General features: G+C 36.4%; 1 protein-coding gene across 1 annotated transcript in view; it reads left to right on the forward strand.

Annotated features, from left to right (window-relative positions):
- UBE3C (ubiquitin protein ligase E3C) overlaps positions 1–16,155 on the forward strand; it is a 69,932-nt gene that overhangs the window by 41,808 nt on the left and 11,969 nt on the right. Inside the window, exons 17-19 of the mRNA XM_048326484.1 lie at positions 1,086–1,218; positions 1,998–2,245; positions 14,781–14,993. Coding sequence (XP_048182441.1) covers positions 1,086–1,218; positions 1,998–2,245; positions 14,781–14,993 — 594 coding nt within the window. The remainder of the gene's footprint in view (positions 1–1,085; positions 1,219–1,997; positions 2,246–14,780; positions 14,994–16,155) is intronic.

Here is a 16,155-nt window from a genome sequence, read left to right on the forward strand (position 1 = left end):
TTTTTTCTTTATGTCCATTCCTTGTTTCTCTTTCTGCAGCTTAGGACTATTTTCTCTTCTTTTCCTCCTGTGTACCTTAGGAAAGATTCCTGCTTTGTCTATACTGTAATCTTCCTGGTTGGAAGGCATCTTCTCCACTAGGAACATTTGCCCATAAAAGCAGTAGATTTGAGACCTTACTCTAGCTTTGTCTGCTGTGGTCAGATTTCCTCTTCCATGGTAAATTTGTTGTTTTCTAAAATTCCTGCAGACTCTTACTTAAAAACATGGTCTGACATATTTCTGGGAAATTATATCCCTTGGAAAATGTACTAGACTATTTATTAAATATGGGAATGGTGGCAAGAGAGAATATAGTAAACATACACTCCCTGGATCGAGGGAATATTATTGTACATGAGGCAACCCGCTCCCATGCTACGTATCGGCATAGAAACACAGGTAGCTACAGTTGCTCTTCAGGTGAACAGGTTCCTCTTGTGAAGACTTGAAAAGGGACAATGAGAAGTTCAATTTGTACTTCACCCAGCAAATGTTTTTTTAATTGGTATGATGCTCTTTTTTTTAATGTGGCAGTAATATCCATGATTTTATTTTATCTGACTTATTTGTTCACTTGTGCAAGGGGAACTGGTACCTCTTTTCTTATTAGTGAGAATGTTCCTGACCATTGCAAACAGCAACAAAAAATTATTTACCAGTATTGAGGATAACCTCTGTGTGTGCAAAATACTCACGGGACTTTTTTCCTTTATTTTTGAATACTTTGCATTTCAGAACTCTGAAAGTTAGGGAGAGGAAACTGGAATCACTGGCACAATGTCTGTAGATGTGCCTCTTTATGTAGAAAGAGCTGAGGATGATACCTTAGCACAGAAAAGTTCTTTGCATTTCTGTCCCCCTCCTCCCCTTGCCTGGGTCATGGCTCTGTATTAAGTTTCTGCAGCTGTGTGAGAGAAAACAGATTACTTGAAAGTGAGTGCCAGAAGCAGCTCAAAGGACAGTAACAGTAGTGAATAACCGTCTCTCATTGAATATTTAGATCTGCACAGTGACATGATTGCTCTTCTCACTCATTTTAACAGATTTTTCAAAGACTGATCTATGCTGATAAACAAGAAGTTCAAGGAGATGGGCCATTTTTGGATGGAATTAATGTCACTATCAGAAGAAATTATATTTATGAAGATGCTTATGATAAACTTTCTCCCGAGAATGGTAGGTTTACAGTTAAGCTATCAGCTTGTTATAACACTTTATTCTTACCATGGAGTTACATATTTGCTTATTTGACTGGTATGCTGTAGGTGTATCAGCTCTGAGATGTCAAAGTTCTTAGAAGTTAAATTTCCTTGTTTTTACGGAAGTAATTATCACCCATATTCTTTCTGATTATTGCAGTCTAAATAATCTCTTTACAACCTACTTTTGCAGTGCTTTTCTTCCCATTTACTCATCCAAATAATTGTAATTTGTTTATTTTTCGATGTAGTTCATTAGATATTATCTGCTTTGGTAATCTTTGCCAACAAATACATATGGACTGAACAGGATTTGCTGAGTACAATGTGGCTGATAATAGTGCAGGGCTCTTTTTAATGATTGGATGTAGTACTGTAAATTTTACTGCATTGAATTAAATCACATGTTCGTGTGAATCTGTGTGAATCTTGCACTCACAGTATTTTATATAAGCAATTTTCAAGTTATTCTTGGGTCTCTTTTAAATATTTTGTAGGATTTTTTTTCTTCCCCTACCTATGATCTTTTCCACTCCTTTTTTTGATGACTCTTAAAACAAGACCTTTTCTACAAAGTGAATGTTTCACAAACTGAATATTCCAAAATTCAAGCCAGTAATAAGAGTTTTGCTACTGTTTACTAGGTCAATTTTAATTCTAGCATATATAGTTTTGTGTGTAGGTACATGTGGTTTTATCCATACAAAACTGATGCAGACAGTTGCATTTGAGTTTGTCTCTCTCCTTTCTCTGCAGAACCTGACCTAAAAAAGCGCATTCGTGTTCACTTGCTTAATGCACACGGTCTTGATGAAGCTGGTATTGATGGTGGTGGAATTTTCAGAGAATTTCTGAATGAACTTCTCAAATCAGGATTTAACCCTAACCAGGGGTTTTTTAAGACCACCAATGAGGGACTGCTTTACCCTAACCCTGCTGCACAGATGCTCGTTGGAAACTCGTATGCACGACATTACTACTTCCTTGGAAGAATGCTTGGAAAGGTAAAAACAGTGTTGGGTAATAGAAAGCTATAGCAGTACTGAAATTATTCAGTTATGTTTTTTCCTAATTAGGAGGGGGTTTTCTAGGCTTAAGAGAAAATAGCTTTCAGATGTTGGGTCTGAATGTTACTACTACAGATCAGCTACATTTCTGGTTGATTTTAATAAATTGTACACTTGGGAAGTACAGGAAATTTGCGATATCCTGACTGACAGTTGAGCAAAGTTTGCATGTTTGGTTCTGTGTATATCCTCGTGCTTAAGGTTAAGTTGGTTGAAGCCACTAGACCTGCTCTGCTTCTTGTGATTTTCAACCTGGAGCTTTCTTGGAATATGACTGCATTTCCATCATTTGAAATACATGAAATGGATGTTTTAAACAGTTTCTAGTTGTATGAGGTATACAATTCTGGCCAGCATGTAAAATTTGCCATCAGCATTTACCATACTTAATAGCCACGTGCAAATTAATTTTCACGTATTCTGTTCGGGGTTTTGTACGTTTTACATATTTCTTGAGTTTTAGTGCTTGATAATTTGGTGATATGACTGTTCAAAGGCTAATAGATGCTTGTTGAGCTAGATGAAAAATGAAGGGGGAAAAAAAAAGAGAGAAACCATTACAAACATTAATTACATTCAATTTTCTTTTATGGTCAGGTTTAATACTGAGGCTATTTCATTCTGAGCGCTTGAAATAATTTTTATAAAGCTAATAATTGTGAAACAAAGTTTGGAATACAAATTCAATTTCAGAAAAAGAAAGTATTAATTGCTACTGAGCTGTCTAATACTGAAGGTATTTAAGATATAAAAGTCTCATTTAAGTGCCTGAAGTATTTTGGAGGCTAAAATCCTGCTGCCTTGCAGTGAGATTTGAAGTGCGGTTGGATGTCTTTGTAGTGTAGCTGGAAGTGGTTTCAAGGGATGTTGTTGGCAAACTTGAATTGTTGAAACAGTGCTGTGCTTGGGAGTTGCCAGTCAACTGATTTAGATAAAACTGCCTCTTTGTAAGCAAATCTCCTGCTAATGGATCCTGGCTACTGCCATATCCAAACTTCTTAGAGAACGGAAATTACAAATCAGCCATTTCAATAAATAATCTTTGAGTGATGTTCTCACACTCAGAGTGGAGATGGATTCAGTACTAATACAGTAGTTTGTAATTGTGTCTGATACTACATATCCAAGCTTCATTTTCTTTCTGCATGTATAGATTTTTGGAGTGGGAAAGCAAATACTTGTGGTATTGTTAAGGAAGTTACTGCGCCACAAAAATGTCTTGTGTATATCTTGGAAGGAGGCAGGGCTCAACTGTCAGGGGAAGTTTGAAACATTATTTTAAAAAAAAAGATTGTAATTTGGAGTCTTTAGTTTCCTCTGTCAAAACAACACATTGCCTTCTGTAATTGTATTTCAAATCTTAGCATAGAGACAGAAGTTGCAAAATGTGCTCTATCTCACAGAGAGCTACAAGTGGAGTTTTACTTTTGTCTTTTTAAAATCAGAGAATCTACTATTTAACATTTTGAAAGCATAAACTGTTTTTGTATTTGCAGTATGTTTAGATAAGGTAAGAATTGACGGTGCTACTTAATAATTACCCTTGCCCAGGTGCACAGACACATTTTTAGTAGCGTATTTAGAGACTTGATGAATTAAATAGAAAGATAAGGCACGACCATACTGTTCAAAACCTGCCAGTATTGTGATCTTGGTTAGGTTATTGAATACCCACTCATCCGTTTCCAAAAATGTGTCCATTTTATGCTTTGCACAGGGCTATTTGAGAGCAATAGTGGATTATTAAAAGCCCCTTTGCAAACAAAATAGATATAATGCAAAGGAAGCAATCACGCATCCACAGCAATTTCTTATTTGTGGAAACCAGTATGTAAAGAGTGCTGCCACCAAAAACTCTCACGTAAGAAGCTTCAATGTTATCAGAAAACAAATACATTAAAATATAATAATTTATAGAAATTCTCTGTCTCTTGGTAACCACTTCGTACTAATACCAAATGCATTTAACTTTCAGCACCATAAAGTTACACCTAATTCAGTTTTTCTTCTCATTAGGAAGTTTCTAACAGCTTGGTATTTTCTTTGTTAATTGGTCAGTTCAGAACCAGAAACATCTGAAAATTTAAAGCTTATCTTGAAAAATGGTGTATCTGAAAATGTAAATAATTTTAATCCTGGATAAATTACTGACTTTTGGGTGTATTTTTCTAGTTAATTAAGAAATGAAAATCTGTGTACAAAATGCATAGCTTGTTCATGCAAGTTTTGTAGTCACTGGATGAGCAAAAGGTCTTGTAGAAATAATATTGTGTGATCATGTAATTGCATGTGTTGTCTGAAATCATCCTTTAAAAAAAAAAGCAGAAATGAGTTTGCTTAAACAGCAGCTACTCAAACACTTCCAAAGTTTACATTTCTCAGCTGTCAGTGACTTTACTCTGAAATGTAAATATTACCTTAGCACTGGTGCCTTTTAAGCATTTTCCTTTCTCTTCCTTAGAAGTTAAAGCTCAGCTTGCTGGGCACACCCTTGGTAAGAGTTTGCCATTGCCGGAGGGTTTGGAAACTTGAACCTCTCGGTGTTGCCCACTGCATGCACAGCTGGGGTTCTCTGAGTCCCAGGCCTTGCTTGAGAGCCAAGGGTGTCCTGGGCTGTCAGGAACATTCAGGTAGAGGAGCTCTAACCCCAAATCCTCTTTGTTGTCCTCTCTGGAAAGTAAAGTCGTCTTGTCTCATGTGGTGTCCCGGAAGGATGGATGGTCTGGATGCCATGATCTTTTTGCTCTCTCAGTAGGTGGTTTTGGGCTGTGGGCAGGCACCTGGTTTGGTTCCACTTCCTTTCCACATGCAGTAATTGTTGTTCTGGCTGCACTAAAAGTCTCCCCACGTGCAGACTCTCCTGCTGCATGTTTGGCAGTGTAGTAGAATTGACCCAGGAAAACACAAAAGGTACTTTTTTGACAGACTGCCAAGAAGCAACAAAGCAAGGAAATTTGGAAGCAACACCTGAGCATATTAAATGAGGATTTTCTCCATGCTGATTCTTGAGTGGTCTGCTCCAAACCTGAAAAGAGGGAAACACTGGTTAACCATTTCAGCAGAAACAGTGCTTGGTAGAACAGTGATGGAGAATTAAAATCTGAACTTCACCATGTTCTGACCTAAACTCGGTCTAGTATATGCCATATTTCTCCGTTTCCCATTTACATTTGCATTTATTCAATGATCTTACTGTGACAGATGTTGTGGGAAAGGACATTATTTGCATTTGGAATTCTTTGACATCAAGCTGCTAATTCTTAGGATAATTTACTTAAATTCCATGAAGTATCAGCATTAGTTTAAGAATATGGCAGGAAATCCATAGATAGATTAGTATGATAATTTTTATGGTTTCCTCTTCTTCCCTTTTGACATAAACCTGCTAGTTCTTGCATTTATTTTGTTTTGCAGTGACTGTCTTTGCATGTTAAACAGAGTGACTCTGCCACTGGAGATTTTTGTATAGTACACTCAGTGTCTTTGAATTTACTGAATTCTACCATCTCCACCTCTCTTATTCCAGAATATTGAATAGAACTTGTGAGTCACACATTCATGTTGCTGAAGAACATCTATTTTTGAAATATAATAAGTCCCCTTTTCTAAGCAATAGAACCTGCAGTTCTTGGAAGACACTAAGGTTTTCTGAAAAGATTTAGATTTGTTTTGCCAAAAGCCAACTTTTGTCTTAAATGATTGGGAAAACAATATGGAGAACAAAATGTCTTTTGAGATGTTTTGAACTGAGTCCTTCCTTTGTGGAACCAAATAAAGAACTTTGATAGAAGCAGCAGCAAGAATTGAGAAAAACTAATGTGTTCATTTTAAATTTTAGCATTATTTTGGTGGTGGATACAATCTAGGTTTAGTTCTTTGCTCGTTAATATTTAGTGGTATATAGGAGGTCAGTAATTTGCCTGGACTTGTGGATATTATACTGATGAAAGTCAAAGTTGTTTATTTTCTTATGAGTTTTTGTAGTTCACTGATTTAAGATCGAACAGACTGTTCTTTGCACATATCTAAATGTTGTTAAATATATATAATTGAAAAAAGTTATAAAATAAGTTCTTGCGTGAAAAGAATCTTTAGAAGAGTAATAGTAGATCAAATACAGATTTTATTATACTGCAAGTAAATGTGGGACCTAATTATTGATTAGGTTATTTTTCTGTATCTTAGAGTAGTGTGCCTTATGGTTACTGTTTGTAACTTTGAACAGAGCTGTGAGAGATCATTTTTTGTGTGAGATATTGTGCCTGTCTGGAAGGTGCAATTCTAAGATGAGCAGTGTCTGTAGAATCCATTCTGCAGAAAAACTAAAGTAGTTCTTAATCATCCTTGGGCTTTATCTAAGAAGTATGGAATTAGGGGAGTCCTTTCACAGCAAGATCTGCATCAGATCTTAAACTCTTAAATTATAAACTAGCAGCACATATGGAGTTAAAACATTCAAGGAAACGTTTCTGATAAGATACGTGAGTGTCGTTTGTGCACCAAAAGCTTGTAGAGAGCAAACAAAGCAAGAGAACTGTACAATGAGAACGGAGTTTCATATACTTGATTATTTGGAAGGATGGTGTGTCAAGCATTGCCTTGCCACTCTGACTGTTGAAGGGTGGGGGTTTTATCCTTCTGATTTTTAGGCTGCCCTTTCCCTTTTCTTATTGGCCACTTAATTAGATCCGCTGTAGCTTGGATAAGTCAGTACACCCTTAATTGATTTGTGCTGCAGCCACAATTGGTACTGCTAGTACCTGGAAAGGTAGGAATGGGATTGGTGGTACTGATGCAAAGAGGAGGTGATTGGTATAAGCTCTTTTGTTCAGTTAATTTCAGTTACCTTCCACATGATTTTGTAGATTCAGCATTTTGCTGAAAAGCAAATTAGCTGATGATCATTTGTCTCAGAAAATCCTGAATCATCTGATATGGAATCAAAACAGGAATTTACCATGGAAAGTGGCATGGTCCTTTAATTATACACTTACAGTGCGGAAACGCAATCCTAAGAGAGCAGAATTGATACCTTATGGAAGTTATTTCATGATTTATGAATGCAGATGTAAACTAATCTGAATCTATTTTCTGACACAGTTATTCAGCTTGACAATTCCTTTGTGTACTGGTGCATTTAACAAAACCAATTATCTTTTGATTACAAATAGCTATGTTAGTAGTAGCCTTGTAAATATATGTCTAGCGCTAAAGACTACTGAAACTTGGTATTTGAACTCTTAATCTTTAGGAAGGAAAAGTGTTTATTGATGGATTGTGATATTTATTGGGTCATAATGTATTTAAATTTTCTTTAATGCATATGTTAGTGATTGTTTACCGTGATAAAGTGCATAGAGGTCTCTGCAAGGAGTTCTGCATGGAAAGAATTACCTCATGTCAGTGGTCACTCTCAATTAAAAGTTCCATTAGCAGATGATTCCTGCTTCTGGTTTGTGTACTGATTGCATTTTATTGCCTCTAAATCAGGTTCCTAGACAGGGAATAAATAAACAGTTAAGAGTGTGTGGTAATGGTATCCTGATCTTTTTTCACAGTTGGGAACACCTACATCCATTCCAATCAATTAGGTTTGGAATATTTACTGAAATTCTTAATTCTCTTTGAACTTTAAAAATTACTAGTTTCACTGCTATTAAAATACAGATTTATCTTAGAAGCATATCCAGAGGTTAGTTATATAGTAGTGTTTATTTTATGTCAGAAGAGTAAACTTTAATAAGGAGGAGAAGTTTTCCTTTTATCTTCAGTTCTTCTTAAATTATGTTTAAATTTGAGACAAGAAAAATCTATTAAGCCTTTACTGGAACTTCAGTAATGAATGATAACTCTCAGTTACTCAGTACATCCACAGGTATCTATAGTGCTTCCTCTCTCATCCCTCAAAACCCTCCAAATTACATTGATAGCAATTTGTGTCATATTTATGGCATAAGTTACTGAGATAACTGTTCCTATTAAATGAGAAAGAAACTATCAGATAAACTGATGAAATGGTAGTTTTCTGCAGGTGCTGGCAATTCTGAAGCACTCTGTTTTGGTAATAAACATAATTGTAGTTAAACTAAATACATTCTTAATTCTTAGAATAAAAATACTATCATGACTTTCCATTTTTAAATGAAAAATTAACTCAAGGTCATTACACTTGATATGATCCAATGAAGTCTTTGGGAATGGATCCTTACATTTTTCTGGTCCTGTGTTCATGAGTTAGGAGTTTGGTCTGTGCTGCCAAACCCCTGCGATCCATGTCAGGGATTTGCACTGGCTGCAGCACCTGTGACAGGCAGGTCCTTCATGCCTGAGTCTTGCCGCCCCAAATCTCTGAAACTTCTATAAACTTGTACTTACTGACCTTCAAATTCCCACTGAGTGGGAAATCTGAAGTAAAACCAATTTACAAAAGGCTTTTTCTAAAAAAAAAATAATAAAAATAATTTAAAAATCTGATTATATTAGGAAGGGCTATTAATAAAGCTCGCAGAAGCCTAATTACAGGCATCAAGCTGAATTTTGGACTCCTGTTCTTTAAAAAGACAGAACAAAGGCGAGATACGAATTTTCACAGTAATACAGGGAAGATAATGCACCAGATTCTCCATTACTGTGGTGATACAAATGCGTCTAGACATCTACTGCTGCTCAGAGGCTTGGAAACGGTGGCTTCGTGCTCCCAGGTAACAGGACACATTGCATTCTGACACACACCTGAGAGAATTTTATTTTATTTTATTTTACTTTACTATATTGCTGTTAGAAGCAGTATCATTTGGGGTTCGCTCACTTTAAAGCACATTATTAAGCGTATCTTTAAGAAATTATTTTATCTAGAGATTACTAAATGTTAGCTCTAAAAATGTTTCAAAAATGCAAGTACATGCTAATTTTAATTTAACTTAAATTTTTAATTTAATCTTTTTCATTAGGGTTGAAAAGGCTTTGCTGCCCCCAAAGGCTTCGTGAGTGTGATGAGATATTTCTAGGATATAAATAATAAGGTAGAAGGAAGTTCTAATGGTTTTGGTATTTTTCGATCATTTTTATTAATGGTTCTGTACAGCTTTGAAGATCTATTGCACTCTGTAAGTGCTAAGTATTATTTAATAGTAACTGTATAAAATTACTGAAATAGAAAGGGTTATGGTCTTGAGGGCTGATTATGGAAATAACTGAATTTAAGCCCAGTCATTTAGTGCCTTATCCCAAAAGCTGTGCATCTTTCTAGGGATATGACTTTAGCATTGTTTATGCTTTAAAATACACTTCTGGGTTGTAAAGGATTAATGGAAAGTAGAAGCAAGGATGGATTATTTTTCTTAAGAGAGATTTTAGTCGAAATAATAAATTAGAGAGTTGTAGACCTGAAAGTGTAAGTAAAGGCACTAAAGCTGCCTCACAGTGAGAGAGGTTTAATTAGTTCATCTGTGAATTTGTTTACACAGTTTGAACCTAATTCAGCACATTGTAGTGTAACCTCTACTGTGTACAGCTAATTTGGCTGAAATTACTCTAATATCTTTCATTTTGTCCAAATTTAAAATATGGTGTGAAATCTTTTCTCACTGAAGAGCAATTCCCTAAATCTTGGGATCATACCTGAGCAATACCTTGTGTGACTATGTAGTACTTAAATGGTGTCGTGATGTTTACCATCTATAGTCCCTGTCAGGCATTATTCCTATTTTGTTGAAAGAAGAAAAGTCCTCCTTGTCCAGAGAACTGTCACCCTTCTGCCATTGTCACTGTGTACAGCTGTCCTTCCAGCCCAGATCCTTCTTCCATACTACATTACCTCTACCAATTGCATGCCTAACGTGCTTGCCTTAAAAAACTATTTCTTCTTCCTCCACATCACAGATGTTTAGTGAGTGTGTTCAGTATATTTGTGTCTGAACATCATATTTTTCATCACTTCAAATGCCTGCATTGTGATCTGTGTCGCTGAACTGAGTAAAGGCCAGTCCCTGTTGCAATCAATTACAGTGGAACTATACTGTAATCACAGGTAGCTGAGATTATTTAAAAGAGGAACCACAGACTTTAGACTGCATGTGAAGTGCAAACCTATTAAGCACAGTAGGCTTCCTGTTATTTTGGTTGTTTTTAATATTCTGATGTGTTCTGGAGGCATTCACACGCAAAGAGGGAGAGAGGTGTGTGAAGTTCCTTTTACTGAATACTACTTTTTCCATAGTGAAATAATTGTTCTTGGCCTTTTAACCAGAAAAAAACCATATTTTAACCATCTCTTCAGAAAATAGAAAAGGCTTGACATAATTCGGAGAACGTTGGGTTGGGGAGTATTAAAAATAATTTGTTACTGAAATAGAAAATTTTTTTAGTCATTTCAGAAGCATTTAAGTTACTTTTTTGATATCTAGAGATGTCAACTTGACCTAAAGAGAATCCCTAACCTACAAGAGTTTGAAATAGTGCTGGGAAATCCAGGTTGGCCTTTACAGCAGACATAGCCTTTTAGCTACTTGGGAATGTGTTACCCTGTGAGCGTTACAGTGCTTGTGGGATTGCCCTTGATGTGAACATCACTGTCTCTGCTTCAGTCCAGCTTCTTGCCCCATGCTTGTACCTGCAAATTGCACTTCTGTCCAACTGGAGGGTTAATATCCCAGCCTTTCAAGAAGGCAGAGCTATGTAGGCTCTGTTGAGGTTGTTTATTTTGTCCCCTACATCTGTACATTGGAAACTAGAAGTCTGATGCCATATGTGACCACCAATCCTTCCTTTCATGCCTTCTCATGTGGATTTTTTGCCTTATGTAGGCCTGCTGCAGTTTATGGACTGCAGGGTAGAGACAATGGAGTCAGGAGCTCAGACAGGAAAGCTGGGAATGGGAACTGTCAGAACTCACTGTAGAAAGGGATCGGTCCCATCGGTGATTACTGCAGAGTTAAAGGGAACTCGCCAAAGGGTGAGAGTACTTGAAGTTTGAGAAGAGATTAGTTTTAAAATGTATATTGGTTAGACTTGCTGGCTTTTATCTCCTGAACCGGTGTATGAACAGGAAGCTCTGATTTAGCCAAACAGAAGTAGACATCTCTCTCCAAGAGCAAGCCAGTTTCTTCCATCAATGTTGTTGCTCATTGGCTGTGAGAGGAAGAAAGAGGACAAGTTCTGTGTGAGAGCATGACCTTATATTGTATTAAAGTACATACATAAGTACACTCTAATGATGCCACTTCATACTGCAGCTGATGAATCTGACAGCTGGTTTCCTCTGTAAGAGGTGGTCATCGTTCCCTTGCCTGTCACTGATGCTGGGCTCCTGCCTCCCTTATGTTGATGTTGCAGACAGCCAGTTCAGAGAGTTCAAACAGGCAAAAAACGAAGCTTGAAATAGGGTAACTTAGAGCTCCCCGAGGCAGTTTAGTATGGAAAAAGAAGGAATGAGGGAAGTCTCCCTCTTGGCCATTAGATAAGCTTTAGTCAGAAAAATCCCCATCAGGGTGGGCTTCCATGGGCTGCTGGCAGCTCAAAAGTTGTGCTCCTGGTGAAACAAATGGTGCTCCTATTCCCACCCAGTTTCAGCCATGGCTGTGAGCTGGATCTTACTCTGATTTGAAAGAAACTTCAGTGTCCATGCTGTGGCCACCAACACTCACCCACCCTACAAACCCCAAATCCAACAGCCCAAACAAAGCACAACACAAATCTGCAAATTTTGAACCTTATTCAGGTTGTAATGACCCTGTACGCCTCTACTGTACAATTGCTTTACTTGCAAGCAAACCCAAGGGAATCAGCAGGTGATTGGGTCCATCGCCCTGGCAGGAATGTGTGGAATCACAGTTTTCAGCAACAACAGGTAGTTTGATCAGTTTATGCTGACTGAGAAACAGAAAAGTTAGATGGAATCCAGAAAATAAAGTTTCAATTTATTTAATCATGTTGTACACAGCATTTCACTGCATCTCTGCACAGTGCTGGGGCTGTAATGGTGGAATTCACCTCTTTGAAACAAACCCAAAGTTTATAATGACTTTATTCACCAGAGTTTTAGTGCATTCTTTATTAAATTTTATTAGGATAGCTTGACTTTCAAACTAATTAAAGCACTACTGTTTGTCTTCTTTCCAAAAATACTTTGTTTTAAATACTGCAATCACTTAGCTAAGAGGGGGAGTAATTAAAGTTATTCTCAAGTTGCACAATTTAGTTTATTTAAAAATGCTTTATATAGTTTTTAGATGAAGTTATAAATGTTCACTTTGGAACTACCTGAAGATTAATAGTGATGCATTTGAAATGCATTATTTTTTTATTGATTCTTAATGTAGTAAATTACTGAAGTTATTTGGCAGCAAACAGAAATAGCCAGTGATGTTGTTCACATTTATTTTCCTGATAGCATTGCAATTTGCATTAATTGCATTGCAGCTGCACTCACTTATATTAAAAAGCTTCTACCATAATTAATCCTTTTTATTTCAAATCATTTTGGCACAATTTCTGGCAATAAACACTCATAAAAGACAGACACTTGAAAAATAACATACAAGTTTCTTCAATATACCTATTGCTGTTTTTTCCTGACGAGGAATTATTGATAGGCTTCTAGGATCAAGTGTTGCAAGTGGTGAAGACTTAAGACCAGTTTGAAAAATGCTAAGTGGATTATTTTGCATAAAAAATAGACAGGTTTTGAATTTGTGTAATTAACCTGTGTTTAGAAAATACCTTGATTTATGTCTACATTTGTATTTCAGTTGCATACATTATGGAAATTTAATTTATAATCCATTTAGCTGATGTGATCATAGTTTTTAGTGCTATCATTTATTAGTCCTTGTATATTAAATGCTCTAAAGGCTTAAACCTGCCTTGTGTAAAAAATTACACCTCTGCATTTACATTTTATGAGTCATAGATGGAATTCCATTTTAAATTCGGGTAGCTTTGATATATTTAAGGAATTACAATAGCTTTATTGTTGCTAATGCAGGAACAGCAAACACTGACCTTACACATTGCAAATTAATGATTTATCCCTCTAGTTTGCTTTTAAAGTCAACTATACAAATGAGGATTTTGACTTCTACACCTTGAATAAATCATATGGCTCTAAATATAATGCACCCTTTGGCTTTGAACTCGTTATTCTCAGGTTTTTTTGCAAGGTCTAACTCACCTCATAGAAAAATGTTCTTTCAAAAGTTTAAGGAATTGTGTATATTTTTCTTAACGTCTTTGTTGGAATATCATTGCGTGATTAGAGCTACCTTTATTCTTCTTTTTTCCGTTTATTTTTTCCCCCTCAGTGTTATTCCTTTTCTAAGTTTCCAGCAGATTCTGGAGGAATTAAGTAATGTCAAAATACTGCTCTTGGAGAGTTAAAAGGAAACAAAGACGTTACAATGATGTTATGTTGGTGATGCCTTTCCTGATGAGCCTGGCAGTGATACTGATGATCTGTAAAGATTTGCTTGTCACTAGTAGAGAGATGCTGATGTGGCAGACAGAGTGGACAATGAGAAAGGCAGCATGTGCTAGGAATGGGTCTTTTTAAAGCAGGGGTCCTTTATTCAGAATAGCTCTGAAGTTACCATAAGTACTTTTTTTTTCCAGTCAAGAAGTTGTTACTGACTTTGTGAAAAATAATGCAGAGATATTTTGCACTTTGTGGAAATGTGCTCATACAGTAGATCAATGTAGAATGGTATTGCTCGAGTTTGAAAATTCTTGAGGATACTTTGAGTTTGCAGTCAAAATACATCTTTCATGAGTGCTGCAAATTTGGGTCAGGTACATGTTTGGTTCAGTAATTTTTTGACATCTGTAGCAGTGTCAGGCATAGAAAGGATTGGACCTGTAATACAGTCAGAACTGGTAAACTCTTGGCTTGGAAATGATGTTTTGCCTGTGGCATTAGAGCAGTAGAATTCAGCCAAAATGTGCAGCAATGAATCTGTAACATGCAGGAGATAGGTTTTATTAGTTTAAAATGTACTGGTTTTACAGAGTTATTTTTAAGGGCATGAGGGGGATGAAAGTTCTATGTGTAGTGATGGATATGAGTGGAATGACATTGCTTGTGATGGTGCTAATGGAAGTAGAGATGTTAACTTTTTTTTAAAGACATTCTTGGTGCAGTTGCGTTGTCCTTTAGCAAACCTTGCTTTTCCTGAAAATCTGTGCAGTTTGGGTAAGAAGAGTAATGACAGATAAGCAATGATCTTACATTTTAAATCACAACATAATTAATTTGTGAGATTTGGGACCTTGGTATTTCACAAGAACGTTCACATTTCAAATTTTAGATGAATATTCTTAAATTTATGCAATATCTGAGCTATTTCCATGGCAGAAGAACCTACTCAGGCACCAAATTGAAATGGAATTACTCAAAAGTTGAGAAATAGACAATAGCCTTCAGAATTCCTGCATGTGCAACAATAAAATCTAATGTATTTTTAATTGCTTTATTTTTCAGGCTCTTTATGAAAATATGCTGGTGGAGCTGCCATTTGCTAGTTTTTTCCTCTCAAAATTATTAGGGACAAGTGCTGATGTTGACATTCATCATTTAGCTTCACTAGATCCAGAAATGTACAAAAATTTGCTTTTTCTCAAGAGCTATGAAGGGGATGTGGAAGAACTTGGACTAAACTTCACCGTGGTAAATAATGACCTTGGGGAAGCGCAGGTAAGAATGGCTTTGAAATTTTTTTTCTTTTATCTATGACTGGTGAATCATTACTATCTATACTAATTAATTTTTTAATTTAAGTGTGATAGTAAACAACTGTTAAAGGTGCTGTGAGCCATTAGTTGGGTTCTGACTCAATATTTGGAGCAGAGAGCAACTAACTGTTGTACTTAAAAAAATAACTTTTGATGATTACCTTAAGGTTTGGTCTTTTAAGTAGTAAACTGCAGTGATTATTTTTCAACAGTCATACATATAAAGCTCTATTGCCTGAGAATGTCTCTTGAACAAAAATACGTTGTTTCTTCAATTGCACTTGTAATAATTGCAAAATTTAGATGATGTGTAAACTCTAGAAGTACTGCCTGGCTTTAGAATTGCAGGTAGCAGTCAGAGAGGTTTTAAATACTAATGATAGTAAAGACCCTTTATTGTGGGACAAGCATTGTCTCTGTAACTGCAATTTTCAAAGTAGAGAGCCTGAAGTCTGCCCGACACAAATTTCTTTTTTTTTTGTATACCCACCTCTTTTTTTTTTTGAGACATCAGATTAGTCAGAGGGGATAAATGGTGTTCAGTGCTTCTATAAAGCAGTTACTTAGGTCCTTAAATCTGAGTTTTTAACACAGTTGCACCATATAATTTGATTATAGCTTTTATTTGCTCTGTTGTGTGGACTAAAGACCACTCATAGTAGAAAATAAATGTCACTAGAGCTTTAAAAGCCTGTCTTAGTGTGCTAATGCAGGTAGCCTCCTAGGTAAAGTCTTTTGTTGGGCTTCCTCTTTCATTTTTGAGGATTTAAAATTGAGGATGGAAAACTTACACTGGGTTATGGCATATAATTGGATGAAAAAAGTAGACCTGCCCACATTGTGACGAGCGGCAGCATCTGAATTCAACCTCCTCTCGTGGGGAAGAAACAGAGACTCTAGAAGAGGGTGAGCAGTTCTCTGGGGTTTGCTGCTCAGGGAAGCTGGGACTTTGCATGTCTCCAACACAGCAGCACCACTGGGATGCAGTAACCTGTCGTGGAAATTGGTAGCTTGAATTCTCTGCTGCTGCTTAAGTCATAGCAAGTTTGCTGGCCAAGACTTCTGCTTGAACAGCATCAGGCTTGGATTTTATCTTACTCCTCTGTCATCCATTTCCTGTCATT

This window comes from Corvus hawaiiensis, chromosome 1 (genome assembly GCF_020740725.1).
Source record: "Corvus hawaiiensis isolate bCorHaw1 chromosome 1, bCorHaw1.pri.cur, whole genome shotgun sequence".
NCBI lineage: Eukaryota > Metazoa > Chordata > Aves > Passeriformes > Corvidae > Corvus > Corvus hawaiiensis.